Here is a 16,238-nt window from a genome sequence, read left to right on the forward strand (position 1 = left end):
TGATAAAAAGTTGTTGGTAGACTTCTGATGGTTAGAACTTTATACGGATTAAGTAAAGTACCTTATACCAGGAATTCTTCCTCATGTTCAGCCGTCCCATCCACATGTCAGAGAGCAGCATTTGTGTACAAGTGTGGGCCACAAAAGCCCGGAGTCGTGAGGATACTGCCAGCTTCAGGCAGGTAGAGTTGCTCCAGTTTTTTAGTTCGTAGGTAAGAAGCTTCATTGCCATGGTTTCATCCTGTTTGAAGGACTGATCTAGCAGATCAACTGCCAGTTGTCCAAATTCACTATATTAACAAAAAAGGGACAAACAGAATATGCAATATATATAAAATTTAAGAAAATATAGAAAAAACGCCTGTATTATTCAAACACCCTTTTATTAGCTTCTTTTGGAATTAAGTAATCTGCGGCCTGAGAAACAGAGCACTACTAAGCCACAAATAAATCCAGTTTCCGTCCCATGCTAGTATTTTGTCACAATACTAAGAGCCTTATTCGATATGCTCTGAAGCGGACGATCTCACTGCTAACGTCCGAAAACACCCCAAGAATAACCCTCTAAACATTTAGGGTCACAATCTAGAACAGTGGTTTCCAACCTTTTTTTGGTTAAGGAAACCCGAAGTGAAATTCTGAGGAACCCCCAACCCTCTCTAATAGCGCGTCTGTGATCAGATGCAGTGCAAATTCTCCTGTATTTGATATAATTTTCAAATCAGAAAATTACAGGGAACCCTTTAGGGATGCTGGGGAACACAAGTGTTCCTAGGAACCTTGGCTGAAAAACACTAATCTACACATTGATTGGATATGTACTATCCCTTCAAATGTCTCCCTTCATTTCTGCTTGATTGACAAGTAGCCTGCAATCTATGCTATCCTGGATTAAAAAAAAAATTAACAAAATTTTTTTTTTTTTAAATGTGAACCCCTATTGAATGTATTATCACAGTGCAATTCCTTCCTTCCCCTTCTGGTTTAGTTGCTATGTTTCTATATCACAACCAGACTGACGAGTCAATCACGTTTACAAGTAATGCCAGTCATTAATAACTAGTCCAGCTAGCCAGGATGCAGACTGAACCCACATGGGCTTGTGTATTCAAGACCAAATCACCCCAAATATATGCCCCCTTACTTATATTATATTAGTACAAAAACACTTAATCCTCTTTGAACGTTTATCAGAGGAAAGTTCAAGATCATGTTCTTACAAGATTTCCGTATATCATTTATTATTAAAAGATAAACTCTACAAAGAAATAAGAGCTATACCATGAATGTTCTTTAAGTTCTTCTGATGCATCATCCACAACGTCGCTTTGTTTTGCTTCGTAAGCCATAGAACGACACAACTTGCAGGCAACTAAAGCTTTGGCCATGGACTCTTCCCCATGCTGCCAAAAGAAAAGTGACATTTTCTGCCTCTTCATCAGCACGGCCCAGACCAACAATTCATTGAACGGGTATGGGAACCGTTTCATTTCAGGGTCATCAATGTCTACGATGTCATCTTTGGTCCTTTTCTTTTTTCCTTCATCTGCCGAGGCATCTTGCTGCAAAAAAATAAACATATAGTATGATGGATAGAAGTAGATTTACTGTTTAAAGCAGCAATACTACAATACTACACCCCCCCTTTACTTTTTTTTCTTTCAATATATAAAGCATGTGGCAATGTATAATTCTACATTGTTACCTAAGCTGGCAATCTTTTGGTGCTCCAGTTATAAATCTGTCAAATGTTTATTGTGTGCCTAACAAAATGGTCGCCTTTCAGTTTCAATGAATCCTTCAGTCAATCAGTGTAACTCAGCTAAAATGTATCCTTTTATTACTATGGAAACATTATCTATTGTTACAGTTTGCAGCTCAAACTGCTGGGAACACTGGCAACAAATGATCACAAACAGAAATGTGTTGCAAAGATCTTGCACTGCTTGGGAGGTGTGCTAAAACCTGCTATAGAAATCAAATGATGCTTTAAAACTCATTAGAAATGGCGGGGAGCTGAATAATAATAATGTAAAAAAATATGCAGTATTATCTAATACTACAGAACTGATTTATTAAAAAAAACAAAACAAAAAACGTATAAAAAGATTACACGTTTTGCTGCTACAAGCAGTAAGTGTTCGAAAATAAAAGTGTAAATACCTTTGGGTTGTAAGGCTGTGCAGTTTTGATGAAGTGATTGTGTCGCATTTTCTCCTTCTTATCTGCCCGGTTGCCAAAAGATTCGTTGTTTTTACGCAGCTGAGGTGTATTGGTTGATGAAGGGTTTCTCCCAGACCTCTAAAAAAAAAAATTGTATATTTCATTTATGTGCATCGCTGGAAAATTAGAGTTAAAACATTAACATACTCCGAGAACGTTCAAGCAGCAGTGCTGCAATGTACATACTTGGTAGAGTGGTTAGTAACCCAAGAGAGCACCGCAGTATTGAGAGTAAGTAATAATGACTGTAACTTGTCACTTCAGGCCTCACCTTGACAAAGGCTGCCTGGCAGCCTAAACTTTGGATGTTATGGCTTATTATACACTATTTCCATACAAGTTAGTTGTGCCCATGCTGGTTCCTTGAATATACTATTGTCACTTGGGACTTTGCAGGATTTTCCTTTCAGCAAGGAGCACAGGCACGGTTTATTTATATGCCTTACTTAGGAAGTGTGCCTGCATGACTACCTCTATTTATCAACACATCGTCCTCGTAAGTGGACAATTTGTCTGCAACAGAGATAATGCCGTCTTGCACGTACCCGATTACCGCCATGAAGATTGTTGTAAATAATGCGAAAGCGTTTCCTTGTATAGTTGCTTCTGTACGTCCCACCCATCAGATATTCGATAACAAGTCCCACGTCAATCAAAGTAATTTTATAACCTGGAGGAAGATTACCCTAGGAGCAAAAAAAGTAATTGAAATAATCTTCAAACTACTGACAAAGTTGTTTGCGTTCTTTACAGCTTCTAGCTCTAGAATATGCCGACTTGCACATTATAACATAACAGCTATGTTGAGAGACTCCATGAGAAGAATCAGCATGCAGCTAGTAACATTAATGGGGAACCTGTGTGAAGTATGTAGATACACGTTTTTGTCATTACAATGCCTTGTATGGTAGAGGGTTTTTGCCTCTCTCCTAATATTGAGTTGCCAGGAAGTAACTTCTGGTTCTGTACACAGTGTAAACCCTTATTTCTAACCCTAAGACATGGTGTAACGTCTACTGCAAATCCCCACTTGTCATTGTATTTCTTCCAAAACATAATCCAAAGACTGAGTTTGACGTTTCCTGAATGCGTCTTTGGTCCAACGTATGATTTGGATTAATATGGTTTAGTGGGTAAATGCAAAGATGTATCTACATGCATTAAAGCCGCAAACCAACAATTTTATATTTTTGTCTTTAATGGAAGCAAAACCACACTTTTCATAGCGCTGCGAATCACCCGAGTCCAGAAATATTTAACTTTTTAGACATAGAATAATTAACGTGTAATAAAATAGGGCTGCCAAAGTCGTCAAATAGGAAGCTGTAATTCCATGCTCTGATGACATTGCAACTTCCTATTGGCCTGTGGGAGTGAGGTTTGAATGACAGCTATATTGATTTCCCAAAAGAGACCAAAAACATTGACATAAAGGTGAATATTTCAGAGAGAAAAAAACCAGTGGGTGGCGGAGGTCCCAGAAGCAAAAAAAATAGTGCTGTTTAGCTTCTGGAGACTCCTGATTAAAATTCTGTTAATTTAATAAAAAAGAGCATAAAACAAATGCAAAAAAAAAGGGGGGGGGGCATGGCTAGTTTAAAAAAGGCAATTAGTTAAACGCAAAGAATAGCAAAATGCTTGAACACATTTATTTATAAGTATCCGTATGAAATAGGGAACACAAGTGTTGCCTTTACCTGCTTTACATCTCGAACAAGGTGAAACAGAGTTGGGTTAGTAGGGCCTTGTTTCTTTAAAAACAGATAAAAGAAAATACGTCAATAATAATGTTAAGACTTAAGTTAAAACATGGCAATATTTATTATACATACACAGACTACGAATAAGAACACATGTAAAACAGCTTTACATTTACACAAAGGGCAAAGCGCTCCACAGAGCTTAAACTCTGCAATCCTACATAGTTGGCTAAAAATCAAACTTCACAGTCTTCTTAAACAAATCTAATAATGTCAATAGTAAATGTTAGGCTGCTTGAAATGTGTGGGAAATTAGTTACCAGTTGAATTTCCTAAGAGTCTCTGAATGGGGAAGTGTTTGTCAATTAAATGTTTTCTTTACCTGTATCAGAGAACCAATAAAGATAATAAGGCTAGGTCCCCGCTGCAGCAGGCTGTGTGTGCGCCTCTCACAAGCCCCTTACCTCCTTCCTGGCTGTCCCCGGTGCCTCCTCGCTTCCTGGCTCACTGCGACGCGTCAGCCAGCAGGGGCTACAACAGGATTGTGATCCCGTGCGGCAACGCATCACGTGGTGCACCAGGGAGCAATCAGCGGGACCCTAGCCTCTGCCTCTTTTCCACTTTCTTTTAATTAAGTGCTGCTCCCTCCGACTTGTATCTGGCAGCTGGGGTAGGGGGAGGGGTGAGGGAAGAGGGGGGTATTGATTTGCCCCACCCCCCTCCAACCCAGCGCCTAAAAAATAAAACTCCCTACAGACTGCAGATCGCGGTGAAGTGCTCGCACTGCCAGGACGCAAGGCGGGCACACCTGCATGCGCAGTGGGACCTTAGCCTAAGGGAGGTGGGACGCAGGCTGTACAAACACTTGCTGAACAAACAAAAAGGAGCAGAGGAAAACCAAAACCATCCCAAGTCTAAACTTTAAAACAAATTAAAAATACTTACAGATGTTAGATTTGGATATTTCCAAAAAAGAAATTAAAAAAAGTGTCGATCACCCATATGAGACACTTTAAACACAACACTTTGGTCCTAATAGGGATAGGCCCGTTAAGTTGGCTTTGCATAGCTTAAAATCAGAGGAAAATGACCTCTACAATATCGAACCTAACTTACCGTGTTGTACAGTTCTTCGAGCCTGGGTATTGTTAGGAATTTGTGCATGCTGACTCCATTTTCTATTAGGAGTTTGACAAAGGAAACTCTGTCCATTACAAGGGCATCTAACATGGCTTGTTCCAAAGACCCAACCTGAAAAGAATACTTCGTATTAATGATCATTTTAAAGACGCACATTTACATTCAATGGTAAAAATATTAAGTATTATTACATTTGTGCAGCATGAAAAAAAATTATGGAAGAGATTATCATAAAAACTCAGGTCAATTTGGTCTTTAATTGCTTAAACATGTATTTAGAAGAAGTTGTAGCTACGTCATCATGTTCCTTCTCGTTTTTCGAGAGGAGATCGCATCCTGTGATCCAGATCTAGAAGGAAGTGGAACGTAAGGATTCCTCCCCAACAGTCACCAGACACAAAACAATCAGGTTATAGCGAGTGCAGAGGCACCTCCGGCACTCAGAGTTCTAAAACCGTTTTAGTGAAGCGCAAAGCTAGGTATTATGCAGTGTACAAGTATTTAGAACTACAACACAATACACGTAATGTCCGGAAAACGTGCATATTACTAAAACAAAAACTAGAATATAAAATAACAGTCAGAATAGCATTAACATTCACAGACTAAAAACTATTTGTGTTTAAAAATACCTACCAGCCACTGTTGTCCATATACAAAAACATGATTTTTGGCAATATCCACTCTGTCCCATGCCAGTGTTAGAACCAGTTGATCAAGAGCAGATGCATTTGTGCCTACACAGATATAAAAAGGAGTCCATCATTAATACAAATGCTTTCTGAATCACTAAAAAATTTAAGTTATTGAGCCCTTGCATGTTTAAACTGATGTGAACCATCCGTAATATCACCTTTTAGAAGGGCGGTAAGTATTGCAACATCAATGTCCTGGTGCTCATCGGAACCGATGTGAAAAACGGTGATCTGGTTAAAAAGAAATACATGTACACGTTACTAGTTTCTAAATGCTACAGAATTTTTTTTTTTTTTTTTTAAATGGGTACACATGATCCAAGTTTGATGTGATATCTATATGGCTGTCATTCCAGAGATGTGCAAAGTTTTCGCAAGAGTTCACCAACGATGAAAAATTTGCAATTTAATCAAACTAATCAGAATTCGCAGGCAAATAGCCAAGCAGTAAGTCAATGTACATTTCAATTTATATCCACTCCCACCCAGACCCTGAAATAGGGCTTTGGAGGAGACCAGAGTCCTATTTTGCTAGAATACCCCTTGACTTCCAAACACGTGGAGCGATACCAGAGAACACACCTGAGGTATATGGTAAATATGCCAATTGTAATATACTTTGCATATTGTAAGTCAGCATATTTCCCAGGCACCTCTCCACGTGTTGTTTGAAGGCGTGCTTGAGGAGGTATACAAGCCAGTGGGCTCTCTCACGAGTGATTGAAATGCATGGCGAAGCACTGAGAATTGTGACGGAGCTGCGATTTTCTGGTGAAAAAGCAAATTGATGGTGGAAATGTGCCATTTCGAGGACATTTTTAGCTACAGTATTTAAAGCTCAACTAAACATTTTGCCAGGAATCCAATCATTTTGCATTTGCACATCTCAACTATGTAGGTTTAGGTTGTCCCCTAAAACAGTGGAGCTCAACTTCAGTCTGCAAACCCCCCCCCCCCCCCAACAGGTCAGGTTTTAAGGATATCCCAGCCTCAGCATGGGTGGCTCAATCAGGCCCTGCTTCAGTCTTCGACTGAGCCACTGATTGAGCCACCTGTGCAGAAGCTGGGATATCCTTCAAACTGGGCCTGTTGTGGGTCTTGAGGACTGGAGTTGAGCATCCCTGTCCTAAAAGACAAAATGTAATCACCTTCTACATTCATGTTTATGTTCACGTGTGAAGAACAATGAGACAGAGAGGAATAATCCTGTTATTTATGGAGTGGAGTGATATTTGGGTTACGGATGAATATATTAGTATTATTAGGTCAACTTTTGTGGAGTTGTTCAGTTTTAACATCTACGTCAAATTAATAATATTACTATAATCTTCTTGAATATCTGCTTACTTTTGATGTTTGGCAATAACTGCAAACCGATTATGACCTGATAAAAGTGTAATTTAACCATCTTTTGATTTAATGACTTGTACTTTGTGTGGAGTACCTTTAAAATAAAAAGGAAAAAAAAAAAACCATCTACTACTGAGTATACCAAGAATGATGTCAGACTTAGATTGTAAGCTCTTCGGGGCACGGACTGCTTTTTCCTAATGTTACTGTTATGTCTCAAGCGCTTATTCCCATTATATGTTATATGTTATATTATGTCACGTGTGTTACTATATAAATAAAGATATACATACGAGATCAGACCAAAATCAATTAATCAAGACGAATATTTAAAATAAAAAAAGTGTATGATAAAAGTTTTCAACGTCTCTGAAGACTTTGAAGACTTTTCTTGTGTTCTGTCATAAGTTGATTTTGGTACAATACAAAATGTATTTTATGTTACTATATATTGCAATAGAAGATAATACAGGACATTAAACAGCCAAGGTTATGCTTCATGTCAAACAGAATTAATATTATTTCCCCCTTCCACTGCCACCGCTACACCCACACCCGGTGTTTAGGGGTCATCTTTGACTTGGATCTCTCCTTCATTCTTCACATTCACGACGTCCTGCCGTCTCCACCTCCGAAATATCACCACGATGAGGCCTTTTCTCACTCATGATGTACCAAATCCTAATCCACGCTTACACGTCCAACATCAATTACTGCAACCTTCTCCCAGTTGGCATTCCCTTGTCTGCCTCTCCCAACTCCAATCCATCCAAAATGCTGCTGCCAGACTCGTCTACCTCACTCACCGTTCCACTACTACGGCTCCACTACCATATCCCTACTCTGGCTTCCCATACCCCCTAGAATTACATTTAAACCCTTAGTAAAGGCGTATAAAAGGACTCAACGACACTGCCCCCCCCCCCCCTACCTTTACATCTGAGCCCTAAACCACAAATTCATACCTAAATGCCCTTTATGTTCTGCCAATGACATCTGCCTTTCCTCCCACCTTAATTACCTCCAGTCACGCCTACAAGACTCATCCCATGCTGCCCCCACTCTGGAGTTCCCTACCACGTACCATCAGATTCTCCCCCAGCATTCAGATGCTTAAAAACTCCCTGAAAATTCATCCTTTCAAGGAAGCCTGCTCGTCATACCTTTAACATACAACTGCCCTCCCCCTCCAACCTCTCTAACCCCCCCCTCCGCTCCCAAAAACCTTAATGGCTTTAACTGTCGGACCATATTTTAACCTGAGCCACACCTTATCCTACAATGATTTACCTTCTTGTTTCAATATTGTCCCTCATTCACTCTAGAGTGTAAGCTCTCGCGAGCAAGGCCCTCATTACCTCTATGTATCTGTTTGTGCTTGTTAGTCCTCACCTGTATGTAACAGTTTGTCATATATATAACTCTGTACCCCATTGTACCGCGCTACGGAATATGTTGGCGCGTCACAAATAAACGGCAATAATAATAATAATAATCTTGTATCTATTGTAAATGTACTTTATAATTAAATGCAAATACATTGAAGTGTATATATGCATCACCTTTTAACAATATCGATCATGCTAGATTGCACTCAACTCCCTATACAGGAACTTCTTTGCAACATATAGATATATAGAGATCAATATATATATATATAGATATATATCTATATCTATATCTAAACAATTAAAAAGATATGGCGCACGGCAGTAACAGAATGCAGTACAATAGCAAAATGTAAAATATGACTAGATCTGCATGTTCAGCCTTAAGTTACCAGCTTACCAGCTCTTTGCTTTTCATGCATTCCATCACAGTCTGGAAAAGATGGATTGCTTCAGACTGACTAAAGTTGAAAGTCTTTTTGATTGTTGAAATGATTTCGGATTCAGACCCTTCAGGAAGATTTCTGTAAATATACATACATACAACACAATGTTTATTTTCTTTAGAACCCTGGATCTGTAAATCTCTGCCCCCCCCCTCCCCCAGAAGAAATGGAAATCCTTCCTACCCCCCTTCTTCCGTTTGCTTATGCACATATGCCAATATATCAGCGGCTCTGCCAGTTCCTTCACAGACTACAACCGGGACGGGCGGAGTTTCCTGAAGATATTCCAGGACGGTTAGGATGACGTTAGGTCCTCCTTCAAATATCAGTGCCACCACAGGGACGCCCTGGCCAATACCTGAGCAAATGAAGAAAAATCACACTTAAAAAATACAACAACATGGATTTTATTTAGTTATTCATATGCTTTGCTATTAATCTTGTTAGTGTTCATCCACAAGCTATACCTACAAAAGAACTAATTTATTCAAAAGCATGACAATCTACAAAAGGTGTGAAATTACTGGAGTACAAAATCTCTTTGCATAATTTATACGGAGCACCTGGTTGGAGAGTCATATGATTGTCGTAATGACTTACGTGCATGGATTCGTTGCAAGTTGATTGTTTTTTCCAGCTGTCTTCTTAAACTCACTTCTGCTCCGTATTTTCCAACGGTTCCATCATCCACCAGTATGAAATGGGAGTGGAGATTATTTAGGACATTGAGTTTACTCAGAGGGTTTAGCAAGGTTTGATATGGGGCCATAACCTAAAAAAATAGAGTATTGTGAAACACCCCGTTTGAGAAAATGTTACCTTCCAGTAAGCACTTTCCAACGCGGAATATTCTACTTACGTCTCTGCCAACAAGGTCATTTCTGTTTTCAATGACTCCCCAGGGTGCTATCCCAATTGTACAAATCTTTCGCGATGATCTAGACGCGTGTTCTCGGAGGGCATCACCGACATGTTTTGCGACACCTGTTTCCAGATAAGACAAGTCGCAAACATGAACCACATTTCATTTAACCTTAAAAAGATTCCCAAAAATGTCAGACAGTGACTTGAAGGCGCAGTCCGACTTAGAAATATGCGTTGGTATTGGAAGCAACGTTCAAAGATCTACCAGTTTTAACAGTTTCAAGAATCAAAATCATTGTATGGGCTTTCTAATGTGGGACACAAATAGAACTACAAAAAGCACAATAAGGAGCATCATGGAATATACATAACATCTTTTGATTTTATCGTACATGTATCCGAGAAGTAAAGCAGCTGCAAGTTGTAATGATCAGAGCCATGCAAAAAGAAGTGTAAAAAAAAAAAAAAAAAAAAAAAAAACCAGCAGTTTGACACTTTAAGCATCACAATAGAATTTACAAAAAAAGAGAAAATAGAGATGGTAAAATAAAGATGTTTGTGACCCCCAGCTATGTTTGATTACACATTTAAAGAAATAGCTAGGTATAAAAAAAATTACAAAAAAAAAAATGGAGCTGTAACCACTAAATATCAATTTTGGTAATTACAATTTAGGAAAACATTTAGTCGAGACAGTAATTGGTAGAAACGGTCTCCATGGTTTGCTGACATGCTTTGATTTCAGAAGCAAGCTCTCATTAATCTACAAAAGCTAGTTCAACTGGCACTTGCTACATAAAATACATAGGACTTGTTTGTTTGTTTTTTACCAGCATTAACTCCTCCAGTTATAATCCAGGCTCCTGTTGTCACGGCTGCTTTGATTAGACCTTTGCCAATTAATTGTTTGATGCGTGGATGAAGTTCAAATTTCTGCATTCCACCATGCACTGAGATAACGAGTTTGGGTAATTCCATTTGCCATTCTCTCAGCATCAGCTGCAAAATGGCTTCAGGCTTGGAGTCGTAGGACAGTCTTACATACTGAAAAGGCAGAAGCAAAGAGCTACCAGGTTAATTCAATGACCGCCAAACATGAGAATTTATTTTTATTTACAGCTCTGAGACGTCATGTACTGTCTTCTTAAATTATTAACTCATCTCCCTCTGTACGAGGAGAAAGACCATAGAAATATTCCAAAGAATAAATCTAAATTTCCCACAGCTGTATCGAACATTTGAATAAATAAATATTTCATACAATGCCAAGGCATTTCAATGGAACTATAGCACTTGATTTATTTTATCTCCGTACCTTTGCTCTGTACGAATGTGACCCCCCCTGAAAGTTTATAACGCCATAGGCATCTGTCGGGCTTTCTTCTGTATGTTTTTCCACCGACCATTCTTCGAATTCTTCATTGACATTTTCACCTAGTTTGACATCGGAGTATTTCATTGCAAGACTTGCGGTGAAGCATGCATGCTGTCGGACCAGGCGACCGCAGCAGCATCTGTTTGAAAAACAATGCAGCATGTTTATTCTGGTTAAGAGCATGGGTAAGATGTCATCTACAAAACGTTCAAATGCAAAAGAAAAAAAAAAAAAGTTTCATGTGTTGATCTATCGACCAAGTATTTGTGAGTGTTTTACTGCAGGAAAAAAATGTTACAAAATATTTAACTTGCAAATGTAAAGGAATCCAAACGATGTGCAATCAGTCTCCATATTACCTGTATTTTGCACACACTCGTGTAAAAGTGTAAAGGACAAAGTAGGCAATGCATTTAAATAAAGTGCATGGATCGGTTATACTACCTATGTAATCCAAGTAGAGAATCTTAGCAACATGGAAGACTTTAAAAACTGCAATTACAACTATATAGTAATTACAGGTAAAAGTGCAGCTGTGTGTTTCTTTCTGAATTAAATACAGTATATGGGTGAGGCGTCTCATTTTGGCTTCTGTACAGTATTACAGTTTACAGGAAGACAAACAAAAGTGCCAAAAGAAAAAGTAAATTAAAATCTAAATGTCGACTACGAACCTCACGAGTTGCTGGCAAATCTGGCATCCTGGAAGGCATCTGGGGAACAAGGAAAATATACTAACTCAGTCGTGAATCACTAATATGCAAGTGCACAGGTGGGTATTTCAGAGCTATCTCCCAGAGGTAACATGAACGAGCCAAGTAAATGTTGCATTAGAGATATGGGGGGAGGAAGAGGAATAATATAACAAAGAAGAGGAATTTGGGGTACCTCTGAACAACTTAAGTGACCAGATTTCTTTTTCATTAATTGATGGTATGTTAGTTTTTTTGTTATGAATTCCTTTACTTTATAGTAAGAATAATATTAGGATTAAATACTTTACTCATCATTTTGCAATGCCAATGAAAAGTAATATTGATTTTTGATTATTAAGGCAGCAAACCCAGCTGCTTTTTCTGTCCAATCGGCTCCTAAATCCCGCAAGATTTAAATGGCCATTCTGTTTTCCCCGAGTCACGGGCACAAAAAGAATGAGCAGCCAGAATTGCTGCTTTAAGGCATTTATTTTGTTTTTCGAAACAGAAGAACAAACTTACATTCTCTGTGTTTCACAGGTTAATGCAGGGGAGCTCTGCCCCAGTCTCAAGCCCCCCCAACAAGTAAGGTTTTCAGGATATCCCTGCCTTAGCACAGGTGGCTCAATCAGAGGCTCAGTTGACCGTTGGAAAATACGGATCCTCTGATTGAGCCACCTGTGCTGAAGATGAGAGATCCTTAAAACCTGACCTGTTGTGGGAGGGGGTAGGGGGATTCTTGAGGACTGGAGTTGAGCACCCCTGGGTTATTGTATTCCCACACTTTGGTCAATATGAACCAAAAGCAACTACAGAACATAATAAGTAACTGTGCTTACAAGATTACTTCCTACCATCTTATAAATAAACTTGTAAAAGCAGGTCTAAATATAAAAGCTTGGTGTTGAAAAAGGATTATGCTCCAAGTGATGTGGAAATTGAAACACCCAATTACTCATTTGCAAATTTTCCACCAGTTCCGTGATCAAATGATGGCAATAAAAGGTAAAAAAAAACTTTGGATTAACATATACCTTGTGGAATGCTACAAAGTGTCACTGTTACTGAGTATAATCACTTAGTTCTTAAACAGCATAACAAAAGGGAGTGCAGCATCATTTGATAAAGATACCAGCTCTCACAACTCTCCTCCCAGGACTTATAATAGCACTACTTTGAAGCCTCATCAAGAACACGCTTGCAAATACAGTAAGAGGCTGTATTTATTTCAGCAAAGACCCCTTATGTAACAGCCAAAGAAATATAGATTTTGTATTTAGCTTCCTTAGGAACTTTCAATCACAACTAACATTTTCACTTAGTTCGTACTTTGGTTAAAAAAAAAAAAAAAAAAATCTTTTTTTTAGATTTATTTTGGGTCGAATATCTGATAATTCTTGTTCTTCCCCAGTATTGCTCCAAACACAGTCTGGAACAGCAATTTACGTGTATACAAAACACATTAATAAGGTCATGTTACAAAAAAATAGAGGCGTTAAAGATCGTAAACACACTCCAAACCATTTGGTTACTATGGAGACATTAAAGTTAAATGACGTATACTTGTCTGACTTGTTTAAGAATGGTCTCAAATCATTTGCATTTTACCTATTAAACATGCCACTGTCATTAGTTCACTTTCATCCTAGTAGGTACTGTTCCTTTATAGGTCATCCTTGTAATGATGGACAAAAGCATTCCATATATTTCACTTAATTAGCAGCACTTTACCACCCATGAACAAAAGAACAATGGAGGAGTAAATACAGTATTAGGGGGGCAAAGAAGGGTGGGTCGACACATTGGTTCTTTCCTCCATGTAGCAACAAAGGAGAGAGAGGGGAGTAGGGGGTATGATACCTTTTATTGCATCAACAAGTAGTTGATATGTTACAAGCTTGTGAACCTACCCGATGAAGAACCCCGAGAGGTTCAAAAGTTTGTAACATTTCAACTACTTGTTGGTCCAATAAAATGCATTATACCACATACTCCCTCTCCCCCTCTTGTTACTACAGTATTAGATGGGCTGTCTGTCCTAGAATCAGCGTGAAGGATAGGGCGGGCGTGTTTAGAAGGTAAAAAAAATAAGCAATCAACACAAAAAAAACAAAACACAAGTATACGTATTTTAAATACAGTTTAAGAAAATGAACGTCTCCATAGACACCAAATTGTTTGGAAGGTTACTACAATCTTTACCCATCTCTCTTTCGATGACAGTTTGTACATGTTTGTTAATTCACATTTTTCTTCTGCCGTTTTTATGTAAACCAAATTATGCTGCAACATTAGCCAAAGAGATAAAGGGGGGGAAAAAAACAAGTACCACCAGATAGTACAAATTACACAGGACCCGAAGAAAATATTTGTAGTTTAAATTTGAGTTTAAGGAAATAACAAAATGTTTACTTGAAGGTCTCCTGCTAGGGAAAACAACTTGCACTGACAAGTTAAACTCCTCCATAAATCCTAACAAAAGACATACAGGCTATACGACGTCCATTATCCGTTGAACGGATTATCCGCAGCCAGATAATGCTTTCCGCTGAACGCATTATCCAACATCGAAACGGATTATCCGATGCTCACCGCCGCCAACAGACATCTCTCCAAGCCAGGTACTCCAAGGCTAGTGGAAAATTGGGGGGTCGGGGGGAGGCGGCGTGTGGACCACAGCTGCTGCAGAACATCTTCAGAAGAGCAGTCAGCGCTCTGCTTCTCAATGTGGCGCCCTGTAAAGCCTTTCGCTGTGCTACGCAAGGCATTGTGAGCCGTGACTTCGAGAAGCAGTGCGGAGAGCCACAGCTCGGCATACAAAGACATTCTGCAGCCGTTGCTCCGCAGGGGACCAGTGCAGCTAGGGGATATTTTTCCAGTCCCGTCTCCATGTAAAATCAAAATTACACAGGTGGCAGAGTTTAACCTGTTTTGTAAATGCCTGGAAGTTACGCTGGTAACCAAGACTAAGGTCTTTAAACAAAAAATCATTTTACCAAGCAGTGCTAGTAGCCCTTTAGTTGCCAAAAGGGACAGCAATGCATTGCAAAGGGTTAATAGCAGGTCAGCTTCACCATAATCTTCAATTCCATCAACATTAATTACTGTGCTGCCTTGTTTAGTTTGCAATGGAATACTAATGTATTCTGGAAAGTGGCATCACATGGTACACATTCCAAAACAGCAACACAAGCCTCCTCTTAGAGCAGTGGAAGGCAACATGATCTACCTCAAGTGCTGCATGTGCGGCCACGGAGCCCTCAAAAGGGATATATATATATCTGTCACAGACAGGGACGTTGCAGCTGAGGATAAAAGCTTCTCCCCGTCCCATACTGATAAAAACCTTCCCACTACTCTTCCTACACTGTGAACTCATGATTAACACGGTCATTAGGCAGCGGATTGAGTGGGAAGCTACAGCAGGGGTGCGCAAACTTTTGGCCCTGCGTCGTCGCCCCCCCCTACCTGGTACCCGGCGTCAAATGATGCTGTGGGGTCATGTGATGTCACATCACATGACCTCCGGCGGCATTTGACGGAGCCATCGGAGAAGGTAAGTGAGTTACAGAGGCCTTGCGCGCTCCCCGGTATTTAATTGACATGCTTTGAGGAAGAGTGCGAGACCTCTAACAGCCATGGTCCCGCCAAAAAAATTCTCGTGCCCCCCAGTTTGCGCACCCCTGAGCTACAGTACAATCCACAGTAACATCTCCGCTCATTTTGCACTGGGGAGAGAGGGAGGAGGCTGCAGGGGAGGCCAGCCAGTAAAGGGACTGCAAGTAAAACCCCTGAGGGCCGTCTGTTGTCCACCAATGTCAGAGCAGGGATGGCCAACTCCAATCCTCAACGGCCACCAACAAGTTAGGTTTTAAGGATACCCCTGCTTCAGCACAGGTGGCTCAGTCAAAGACTGAGACACTGATTGAGCCACCTGTGCTGAAGCAGGGATATAGCCTTAAAACCTAACCTGGTGGTGGCCTTTGAGGACTGGAGTTGGCCACCCCTGTCTTAAGAGGAATACAGGTATATTGTTCACAAAGAGGTTTTTACATTTACCTGTGTGGGTCTTTTGAACTTGGAATAATATAGATACATTCCCTCTTGGTGAAAGCGTTTTCTATCCAGGATTTCTGGGACTGCAAAATAAAAGTTGAGAAAATACACATTACCAAGAGTAAATCTATTTGCAGCTATAAATAGTCGTTTTGTACAATAAAATTTTTTTTTATAATAATAATACGCCAACCTTTTGGTGACATATTAAACCGACATTACACAATGAAAATATATTTTTTCAATATACACCAAAATATGGTATTATGATTTAAAAAAATTACACATTTGTTTCAGTATTAGTAA

At 39.5% G+C, this 16,238-nt stretch overlaps 1 protein-coding gene across 2 annotated transcripts in view; it reads right to left on the reverse strand.

Moving 5' to 3' along the window:
* The window catches only part of TRPM7 (transient receptor potential cation channel subfamily M member 7), a 70,926-nt gene that overhangs the window by 24,237 nt on the left and 30,451 nt on the right, over positions 1 to 16,238 (reverse strand). For both annotated transcript variants that reach the window (XM_075575602.1, XM_075575603.1), the window contains exons 2-17: positions 15,936 to 16,015; positions 11,856 to 11,894; positions 11,122 to 11,320; positions 10,637 to 10,850; positions 9,802 to 9,926; positions 9,543 to 9,714; positions 9,126 to 9,300; positions 8,897 to 9,020; positions 5,917 to 5,989; positions 5,700 to 5,800; positions 5,040 to 5,174; positions 3,921 to 3,974; positions 2,769 to 2,909; positions 2,164 to 2,301; positions 1,282 to 1,562; positions 62 to 290 (exon numbers count right to left, since the gene is read on the reverse strand). In XM_075575602.1, the coding sequence (XP_075431717.1) occupies positions 62 to 290; positions 1,282 to 1,562; positions 2,164 to 2,301; positions 2,769 to 2,909; positions 3,921 to 3,974; positions 5,040 to 5,174; positions 5,700 to 5,800; positions 5,917 to 5,989; positions 8,897 to 9,020; positions 9,126 to 9,300; positions 9,543 to 9,714; positions 9,802 to 9,926; positions 10,637 to 10,850; positions 11,122 to 11,320; positions 11,856 to 11,894; positions 15,936 to 16,015 (2,280 nt within the window). The remainder of the gene's footprint in view (positions 1 to 61; positions 291 to 1,281; positions 1,563 to 2,163; positions 2,302 to 2,768; positions 2,910 to 3,920; positions 3,975 to 5,039; positions 5,175 to 5,699; positions 5,801 to 5,916; positions 5,990 to 8,896; positions 9,021 to 9,125; positions 9,301 to 9,542; positions 9,715 to 9,801; positions 9,927 to 10,636; positions 10,851 to 11,121; positions 11,321 to 11,855; positions 11,895 to 15,935; positions 16,016 to 16,238) is intronic.

This window comes from Ascaphus truei, chromosome 18, assembly GCF_040206685.1.
Source record: "Ascaphus truei isolate aAscTru1 chromosome 18, aAscTru1.hap1, whole genome shotgun sequence".
NCBI lineage: Eukaryota > Metazoa > Chordata > Amphibia > Anura > Ascaphidae > Ascaphus > Ascaphus truei.